At 40.1% G+C, this 10,883-nt stretch overlaps 1 protein-coding gene across 1 annotated transcript; it reads right to left on the reverse strand.

The window, feature by feature from the left end:
* Positions 1–3,702: 3,702 nt before the first annotated feature.
* On the reverse strand, positions 3,703–10,841 carry LOC307139528 (protocadherin alpha-C2; the record flags this gene model as incomplete). Its single annotated transcript, XM_079838523.1, has 2 exons — positions 3,703–3,735; positions 8,481–10,841. The coding sequence occupies 2 exons, from the start codon at positions 10,839–10,841 to the stop codon at positions 3,703–3,705; spliced, it is 2,394 nt and encodes a 797-aa protein (XP_079694649.1).
* Between the last annotated feature and the right edge of the window lie 42 nt (positions 10,842–10,883).

Raw genomic sequence — 10,883 nt, forward strand, 5'->3', positions numbered from 1 at the left:
TATATAGACAGCCTATTTTTAAATCACAAATTGAGGCTTTTGGGTAAATTATAGCCACTTTTCTGGGCAGTGAGAGATTGACCTACTTATAGCTGCTCACACTGACAGACATGAAATTACAGAAAAACACCTTCTTGTCACTATCTTGTCACAAAAATGCATCTCTTTCTTTCTCTCCGATCATCTCATCACAGCATGTCTGAAAATTAGCCACGTTTTCTGAGACTGCTAGTTAAGAGCCTTGAAATGATGACTTCCTGTCTATTAAAATATCACATGTAAACACCCAGCATTTGTACCTCCAAAACAGAAAATAAAAGAACTGGGTGAACATATTTTGTAATGGTGCATTACTTTGACAAGACCAAGACACACATGCTGTGCATCCCAGAGCCGGTCACTGAATTCACCCCAAGACATCCTGACCTGCCTGGGGAAGCTGCCATACCCTCAGAAAGTTATGATTATACCAGGATTTTATCATAAATGACATTTCAGAAAGGCAGCAAAATATCAGAAAAATACCATATTGTTCACTGAAATAAAATACTGATGTCCATATATTGCACCACTGCTATAGACAGCAAATAAGAAATATCAGCAATCAAAATGAGCAATTATATCAATACATTAATAATAATACATAATCTTAACATTGAAAATCAAAAGGTACAAAATAAAAATAATACTTTTTATTATGTATTTTCACCTTTTCTCTCTTAAATTGTCTCTTTTCAAAGCATCAAACAAACACATTCCATAATATTATATAATAATAATTGTGTAAATAATCAAAGTAAACATTAACAGTCATCTTTTCTTGTTTTTTAAGCAAGTAAGTCATCCACCTTGAGTGCTCTTTGCATTTGGCCTTTTTTTTTTAAAGATCTAGTGAAGACTAATGAAACTCTTTACTATATGTCTCCATCTCTTAAATAGTGTGCTGTTTTATACATGACAAAAAGGAGTAACATCTCAGAAGTAGATGTGTTTTTATATGAGATCTTGGGCATCAGAGTCATCATCATTTTAGAAACGACTGCGTCCTTCAAACGCCTCTGCACTATGACATCACTGTGCTGTGTCTGCGTTTGTGCATTCATGAATGTCTAAGGTTGCATCGGATCCCCACGCTAGGAATACTGGATCCGGTCTCTATGCCTGCTATTCAAAACCAGTCAGCAGAGTCTTGTCTAATACACAAAATCAGTTTGGTACCCAAGACTTCTGTCAGCCTGAGAGGTTGACAGAGGAAGCCATGAATTAGCAGAAATGAGCAGGGTTTATTGAATAATCTTCATCTGACCAGCACAAATAAAGAAGGTCAAATGATGACTTGATTAATGATTATAAATGATAATAAAACTAAATGAAGAAAATAACACATCTAGTGCTGTCAAATCGATTAATCGCTATTAATCGCATCTCACTTAAAAGTTTGTGTTTATATAATGTATGTGTGTACACAATCACACACATATATACACCGATCAGGCATAACAGTATGACCGGTGAAGTGAATAACACTGATGATCTCTTAATCACGGCACCTGTTAGTAGGTGGAATATATTAAGCAGCAAGTGAACATTTTGTCCTCAAAGTTGATGTGTCAGAAGCAGGAAAAATGGGCAAGCGTAAGGATTTGAGCGAGTTTGACAAGGGCCAAATTGTGATGGCTAGACGACTGGGTCAGAGCATCTCCAAAACTGCAGCTCTTGTGGGGTGGTCCCGGTCTGCAGTGGTCAGTATCTATCAAAAGTGCTCCAAGGAAGGAACAGTGGTGAACCGGTGACAGGGTCATTGATGCACGTGGGGAGCAAAGGCGGGCCCGTGTGGTCCGATCAAACAGACGAGCTACTGTAGCTCAAATTGCTCAATAAGTTGATGCTGGTTCTGATAGAAAGGTGTCAGAATACACAGTGCATCTGCGTATGGGGCTGCATAGCCGCAGACCAGTCAGGGTGCCCATGCTGACCCCTGTCAGACCAGGCCAGCTTCTTCCATTGCTCTGTGGTCCAGTTTTGATGCTCATGTGCCCACTGTTGGCGCTTTTGGCGGAGGACAGGGGTCAGCATGGGCACCCTGACCGGTCTGTAGCTATTAAGGCCCATACGCAACAAACTGCGATTTGAGGACAAAATGTTCACTTGCTGCCTAATATATCCCACCCACTAACAGGTGCAGTGCTTAAGAGATAATCAGTGTTATTCACTTCACCTGTCAGTGGTCATAATATTATGCCTGATAGGTATATATATATAAAAACACAAACCTTTGTGTTAGATGCGATTAATCAAGATTACAAATGTATGGTTGCGCTCTTGAAGCTACACACACACACATACAGATTGATATTAAAACAAATCCTTAGATCCTTCACCACAGAGTAAGCAGTCATGGTGTTTTACAGCCTTCACTGCACTCATAGAAAATCATATCAGATTCAGGAGCGATCATAACAACAACGGTACTCCGTTCTCAACACTTTCTGTGTCAGATCAGTGCTTGGATTCAACTTTACAAACTGAAACTCAAAATACTGACACTAACAGCAACACTGGCATAATACACTATAATAACACTACAGAGAAGAGCAAAGACTATCAGGCACAACAAATCCATTTTGCTGTGACCTATTCTGAATACACTTGTATTATTTTGATAGAGGTCTTAATGAGATCCAAGAAAACACATAAGAAATGCTTTATACATATGTTGCAGGGAAAGAGAAGCTTTCAACGTCCACACTCTTTCTAGCAAGAGCAGAGCTCCACAGGCCATCTCTCCACAGGTCTGCATCATTTCAATCCACTTTGTGCTTGTTCAGTATCACTCACATTGCAACAAAAAAATCCCATTAATCTTTTTTTCAATAAAAATATCTAAAAATGCATGAAACCAGATATATTTACATGAGAAGCAAAATGCATGAGATTAACTGCATTTTAGACCATGTATGTCTTATATAAATATTTTGTTATGTCATTTTTTTCAGTTTTTTCTAAATGTAGTAAGGTTTTAATCTTATTTCAAGAATGTTTAGATATTTCTACTAGAAAAAACGACAAAGCTACTGATTAAAAATGGGATTTTTTTGCAATTCAGTGTCCACGTCAGGTCATGTGACAATATTCTGTTAATAATGTCTCTCTCCAATGTTTTTATCAGACACTATATATATAATGAAGATCTTACACGGAGCTTTAACCATGCAAACACAAGCATACTGGTTTTGCAGAAAGGTTTCTTTGACAAAGACATGAGCTGTGCTGTCTGAAGATATGCATGTGCGTGTGTGTATGTGTGTGTGTGTGTGTGTGTGTGTGTGTGTGTGTGTGTGTGTGTGTGTGTGTGTGTGTGTGTGTGTGTGTGTGTGTGTGTGTGTGTGTGTGTGTGTGTGTGTGTGTGTGTGTGTGTGTGTGTGTGTGTGTGTGTGTGTGTGCGCTCACAGACCCAGTCCAAGTCCAATCCTGACCGGTCAGGTGTAAGAGTATCTCGTCTTTGTCGTTCCTCTGGTCAGATCGTCCATGGGCTTGTTGGGAAAAGCGAGGGCAAAACTCTCCGAACACTGACGTGATGATGGGTTCGTTTCATCTCTGTAGGATGGTGCAGGTGGATGTAAAGGATGCAGGTGAACAGACATGCAGGTTGATGGAACGTTTTTCATACGTTGCTCCAGTAATACATTGCTGCGAGGGTCCTCAGGTGGAACTGCTGCTGGTGGTGGTGGATGCCTGTCAAGGAGAAAGAAAAACTGCACATGAGAGGCTGGACTTCAGATGTTATTCACATTGTGATAGGCCAGAATCTGAACACGTCTCATGCAACCAAGGCCTGTCACTCAAATATAAAAGGCTTCAGGCAAAACAGAAGGTGGAACCTTGGTTTGATTGACAGGTGACGGGGGGGTGGGTTGATCAATGAGAACCATGCTCAAATATTAGGTGAGGGTGGTTGGGGTGATGGAAGGGCAGCGAGCTGAAAACTGGGTGGTTGTTGTAATACGTTTCCCATCACTCTGATTCAATTGTGAAGAGAAATTCAACAGAACCAGTGTGTGAACTTGGAATCCACCAGTCAATTCACCAACCATTCAAACACACAAGTAGACAAACCATCCAACAAACAGGCTGAGGAGCTCATAATGATGTTTAGTATAGATGAACAGTCAGTACATATACCGTTAAAACCCACATCATGCACTAGAGCCATATTTGCTAAAAACACTCATACTAATCGTTGTTTAAAGGAATGTCATTCTGCCATTTACTAACCCGTCTCTCATTTCAACAAATAATTAAAAAAAACAAATCTGTGGAATACAAAATGCTGTTTTTCAGACCATGAAAGTGGATAAGAACAGATGTTGTCGAGAAAACATTCTCATTCACATACCATAGATTCACAGTCAAGCATCTCAGGTGAAAAATACGTACTATTTAATGCATTATAAACATACTTGAGTATGTTTTTAGTACAATACAAATATACTATAATGCATTTTTAATACATTTAATAGTACGTCTTTTTCACCTTACTTGTTTTGCTGTTTTAAATTTAATATTAAGTAACAAAGATTTGACTTGACACTATCAAATGAGATCAAAATTGAGCTGAATAATTGTCTTTTTAGGACTGCATTACAGCAGAATTTGTCTCATATTTAATAAATTTTGCATACATGATTCTGTTATTTTCCTGTTTATTACAGTGAAGCTGCTTTGAGACAATCTGTATTGTATAAAGCACTTTATATCAAGGTTTTTTGACTTGACAGCCTCCATTCCCTTCACTTTCTCCAGTCACTTTCACTGTAGAGAAAAGAGCAGCATAAACATTCAGTAACACTTTATTTTGATGGGCCCTTTTGAACTACAAGTAACTTTGTAACTACATGTCAACTAACTCTCATTTGAGTATTAGTATTAGCCAAACACTCTCGTGGAAGAAGAACGCCTTTGTGTTTATAACCGTGATAAAGTTTGTGGATAAATTGTTGCAGTAAACTTGCACAACGTTCTTGAATGAACCATTTATAGATGCACGCCGGTTTGTTATTGCAGGGACATCGAATTTATCTTTCTAAACATGACGCGGAACAAAAACTGTGATTGGTCGCGTTACATGTCAGTCAAATGTCCTCTTGGGTGGTCCTAGACCAATGAAAGCTGCGATAGAGTCCTTCTGCCGTCAGTCTGAAACGCATGCGAGACTAATACTCTACTAACACTCCAATGCAGTGGTTCTCAAACCTGTCCTGGGGACCCCTAACCAGTGCACATTTTGCATGTCTCCCTCATCTAAATCACCTGATTCACAACTCTTCATCTCATTAGTAGAGACGGCAAGACTTGAATTAGGTGTGTCTGATGAGGGAGACATACAAAATGTGCAGTGGTGAGGGGTCCCAGGACAGGTTTGAGAACCACTGCTCTAATGAGTTAGAAGACATGTAGGTGCAAAGTTACTTATAGTCAACAGAATGTGTTAAAGGGACCATCGAAATAAAGTGAAACCAAACATTCTTCCACAACAGAAATTAAATAATTTAACTTTAGAATGACATCGGGTAAGTAAATGATCAGTTTTCAATTCTGGGTGAACTTTCTTTAACCAAATCAGTAATATATCTCGGCTGTATCAACTTTTGCACCCCCAGCCACTGTCAATCAAACCACACAGAGTCACTGTTATCATTAGCGCTTCTGCTGGTCAAAGGTGTCTATAAGAGATGGGGTTTGTGAGGCTGCATAACATCATTTGTAGTGAAGAAAACACCAGCATTAAGGATGTCAATCTAACAATCGAGTTTCACAAGTGGAAACAAATGCACACATCGTGTTCATAAAGACTGCAAGGTTTAAATCTAGCAGCCTGTACATCTAAGACGCTCAGAAGACCAAGTGAGATGTCAAACTGAGCGTTGATGTTGACCTGCGGTTATCTGCCTCTAAACTGTGATTATGAACAGGCCTCAGGGAAACAAAACTGATTTGAATTCAGTTGTATATATTGGTTCCTTGGCTCCTCCTACAACAGGACAAGGCAAACTCCACTGACAAAAACCACCAACCACAAAGAGAAACACATAGAGTCACACATATTTCAGTAAAGGTCAATGGGCCCTGGGATCAGGTGCTCCAGAAATCGAGAAAATGGTGAAGTCAGGGCTGCATACCTCCGGCGGGAGAAGGGACCTCGTTCATTTTGAGTACTTTAAAACGGAAACAAAAACAGAGACACACATTTCAATATTTAGCGTATGGAACAAACATTTTGATGAATTTCACTGAACAGAGTAGATTGGGAGTGTTCTGTCAACAAACAAAAAAAACTCTGTAAAAAAATGTGTCTACATCAGTCCTATCTCTACAGTGCATTAACAAATCAGGAGAAGACATTCCTCTCCTCAGTCATTTTTGTTTGAATCATCAGGGACTCCAGGTAACCTGTGTGACACAATGTGAATAGTGTAAAAGCATAAATTATGCAAAATATATATATATATACATTTGTTGCATAAATCAAGCAAACAAACTACATTACACAATTCACTAAACATAAGAGGAATAAGAGATGAGTCAGATTAAAGGGATAGTTCACCAAAAAATGAAAATCAGCCCATGATTTACTCACCCTCAAGTCACCCTAGGTGTATATGACATTCTTCTTAAGACGAATACAATCGGAGTTATATTTAAAAATGTCCTGGCTCTTCCAAGCTTTATAATGGCAGTGAATGGCTATTTCTGTTTTGAAGTCCATAAAAGTGCATATATAAATGTTTTCATATAACTCTGATTGTATTCGTCTGAAAGAAGAATGTCATACACACCTAGGATGACTTGAAGGGGAGTAAATCATGGGCTAATTTTCATTTTTGGGTGAACTATCCCTTTAAGATACACTGTTTAAAAGCAAGACTGCTCAAAAAGACTATACAATTTAAGGTTAAGTTAAAGGATTAGTTCATGTCAGAATAAAAAATGTCCTGATTATTTACTTAGCCCCATGTCATCGAAGATGTTCATGTCTTTCTTTCTTCAGTCGAAAGGAAATTAAGGTTTTTGAAGAAACATTCCAGGATTTTTCCTCCATATTGTGGACTTCAATGGGGTCTAACGGGTTGACGGTCCAAATTGCGGTTTCAATGCAACTTCAAATGGCTCTACACAATCCCAGTCGAGGAATAAGGGTCTTATCTAGCTAAACGATCTGTCATTATACAATTTTTAATGACCGATCGTTTCGCAAGATAAGACCCTATTACTCGTCTGGGATCATGTAGAGAAGCTGCGTTGAAACTGCAATTTGGACGTCAGCCCGTTGGACCCCATTGAAGTCCACAATATGGAGGAAAAATCCTGGAATGTTTCTTCAAAAACCTTCATTTCTTTTCGACTGAAGAAAAAAAAATTAGCATCTTGGATGACATGGGGGTAAGTCAACTATCAGTCCATTTTAATTCTGAAGTGAACTAATCCTTTAAAGCAGGGGTGTCCAAACTCGGTCCTGGAGGGCCACTGTCCTACTAACTTTAGCTCCAACCCCAATTAAACACACCTGTACCAGCTAATCAAGGTCTTTTTAGGCATACTAGAAACTTCCAGACAGGTGTTGAGGCAAGTAAGAGCTAAACTCTGCAGGACAGTGGCCCTCCAGGAGCAGGATTGGACACCCCTGCTTTAAAGACTTCCTCATTCTGTTTTTCAATCACTTACCTGTCCCTTCAGGCGACCCTCTCTAACAAATGAGAATAAGTTAATGAAATGCTACAGAACAACTCAATCATGCAAATAAAGAAAGCTTAATGCATACTTAACTATCCAAATACTTCTTGGAGCCATTACATTTGTCTAAATAAACTCATAAATCTTTGTGGAGTCCAACATGACATCAGAATATAAAGAGATTAAAGCACAAATGTATCAAAGCATGAGTTTGTGAACATCAGATCTGCAGGTGAAACAGCAGCAGCAGGTCAGGAAAGTAGGTCAACCTGCTCTGAGAGAGAAGCAACACGTCACGCAACATGCTTGCACAAATCTACATTTTACACGCACATACGCAAAACCTCTTTCACTGTGACAGCTGGCTCAGCCAGAGGGAAGCTGAGACTATATGTACAACAGGTAAAAGAGAAAAAATATGGGGCTGTGGAAATGAGAATCAGAACAAACAGCATAAATACACACATCACTATCATTTAGTCTGGATAGATACGCATAAGTGAAGATGAACTTTACTGAAAAAATTAAGTGTTACTGACTTAAAATGAAATGAACGGTATCAGAAACTCTAGTGTAAAGAGGATATGCCAAGAGCGACTGAAATTTCTCGTTTTGAAAGTGATGCAAAGACAAGCAAATAGCCTCACTGACCCCATACAAGATGGGAAGCTGGAAAAGTTGTGGCCAAGTATTTGGCCAAAGGTTGAAAGGTCAAACTCTGTTGACAAGTTAACATAATACGGGCCTACCTGTAGAGTAGATGCAGCTGAGTCGCTGGTCTCGGTCATTCCTGTGCTCCTCGGTATACTGGACACGATGTATCTCGATCCCTTTGGCACAGGCTGTCTGACCACCAGCTTTCCTTTCCTCGTCTCTGCTAGAAATAAACTGTACCAGTAGGCATCGTTGGAGACCAGAGTGGAGTCCGCGATGGTCGAGTTCCTCTCGCTGATCACACTGTTCCTGCACGAGGGAGCCGCTTTGCTGGGCTTCGCTTTCTGACACTTCAGCACGATGGTGACCAGTATAGTGATGAGTAAAAGAAACGAGACAGAGCCCAGTCCGATCACCAGATACAGGTTTAAATCTGAGAAGATGTCATATTCCAAAGGCACCTCAGTGTAGGTTTTAAGGGCGGTCTCCACCGTGGACAGTTTGATGGTGACTGTAGCAGAGAGCGCGGGCTCTCCGTTGTCCTTGGCGATCACCACCAGCCGCTGGTCTCGCGAGTCTCTGTAACTGAACATCCTCATGGTCCGGATCTCTCCGTTGTATTGATCCAAGCTGAATAACGTGGCGTCAGTGTTCTGGAGGAACTGGTACGTGATTCGAGAGTTGTGCACTGAATCAGAGTCTATGGCGATGACTTTGGCTATCAGAGTTCCTTTATCGGTGGATCTCGGGATCTTTTCCTTCACCTCCGAGCCGGCCGCGCGCCATGGAGCCACTATAAGCGGTGTGTTGTCGTTCTGATCCATGATAATAATGTGAACGGTCACGTTACTGCTGAGCGGAGGAACACCAGAGTCTCTGGCCTCGATGTGGAAAAGAAACTCCTTCTCTATCTCATAGTCAAACGTCTTTAGCGCGTAAAGATTACCGTTCTCTGGGTTAATGGAGAACAGCATGGACATGGAGGTGTTCACTATTTCCCTCTCGATTATAAAATAAACGAGATACTGATTTTCATGGAGATCTGGATCTATAGCAGTTAAAGAGCTCAGTGAAGCTCCAGGCGCGTTATTCTCCATAACAGGGATCGTGTAGAATGTCTGTGGGAACTGAGGAACATTGTCATTAACGTCCAGTAGCTCTAAAGTTATAGTTTCATTATCAGATAACGGCGGGTTGCCCCTGTCAGTCACGGTAATAGTGATGTCATATTCTGGAACCTTTTCACGGTCTAACGGTTCTGAAATCAATAATTCATAATAATTATCAGACGATTCTTTGAGCGCAAAAGGTAAATCACCAGATATATGAATATCTACCTGTCCATTTTCTCCTGAGTCTTTATCACTCACACTAACAACTGCAATTACTGTATTTACAGGAACATCCTCCTTAACTGGACTCGAGAATGATTTTATGGAAATTTCAGGATGATTATCATTCATATCTGTGATTAATATCTTTACTTTGCACTTTCCAGAAAGACTGTTAGCTGCTTTATCTGTTGCTATTATTTCCATATCATAGATCCTGAAATCCTCATAATTAATCATTTCTTTCACTCTGATTTCGCCATTGTTAGGATTCAGACTGAATGTTTGCTGCGTTTTCTCTGAAGTATACAAACTATAAGAGTAAAGTAAATCTGAATTTGAGCCCTCGTCTTTATCTGTGGCGTTTAATTTCACTACAAGGCTTCCAATAGGAGAGTTTTCCGTTAGATTTATAGTATAACTGTCTTTATCGAATTGAGGGGCGTTGTCATTCGTGTCCAGAACGCGCACAATAATGCTAGCCGTGCCAGAGCGCGCGGGGACTCCTCCATCCACAGCAGTGAGGATCAGATTATGTATGGCCAGCTCCTCGCGATCCAAAGCTTTTTTCAGTATTAAATCAGCAAATTTTGAACCATCCCTCCCCGTCTGTATTTCAATATCAAAGTTTGCACTTTCACTCAAATAATAACTTTTAATGGAATTTGAACCAATATCAGGGTCAACCGCATTACTTAGAGAAAACCTCTCGCCAGCAGCTGTAGATTCAGAGATGTCTAAATTAATCGTATCCCTACGAAAGTAAGGCGCATTGTCGTTGATATCCATTATTTCCAATTCAATGTTAAATATACGAACCGGGTTTTCCAGTATGACTTCCATTTTTAAGTAACATACTGTTTTTGATGTGCAAAGATACTCTCTGTCAATGCGCTCCAAAATAAACAGGTCTCCGTTGTCTTTGTTCACATCCAGATATTTCTTATTTGCAAGGATATCTAACCTGATTTTTCGTCTTGCCAACGTTTGCACGTCAATACTTAAATCTGCAGCCAAATTTGCAACCACAGAGCCTACCTCCATCTCCTCCGGAACAGAATAATGGTTCACAGAAGATGCCGTGTAAACGAGTGCCGAAAGCAGCAGCAATGTTGCGCACTCCATTCTGTCCGTGAAGCGCGTTGTCTTTGCGAGCACAAAACACAG

The sequence above is a fragment of the Gobio gobio genome (assembly GCF_949357685.1).
Source record: "Gobio gobio genome assembly, chromosome: 16".
Lineage (NCBI taxonomy): Eukaryota > Metazoa > Chordata > Actinopteri > Cypriniformes > Gobionidae > Gobio > Gobio gobio.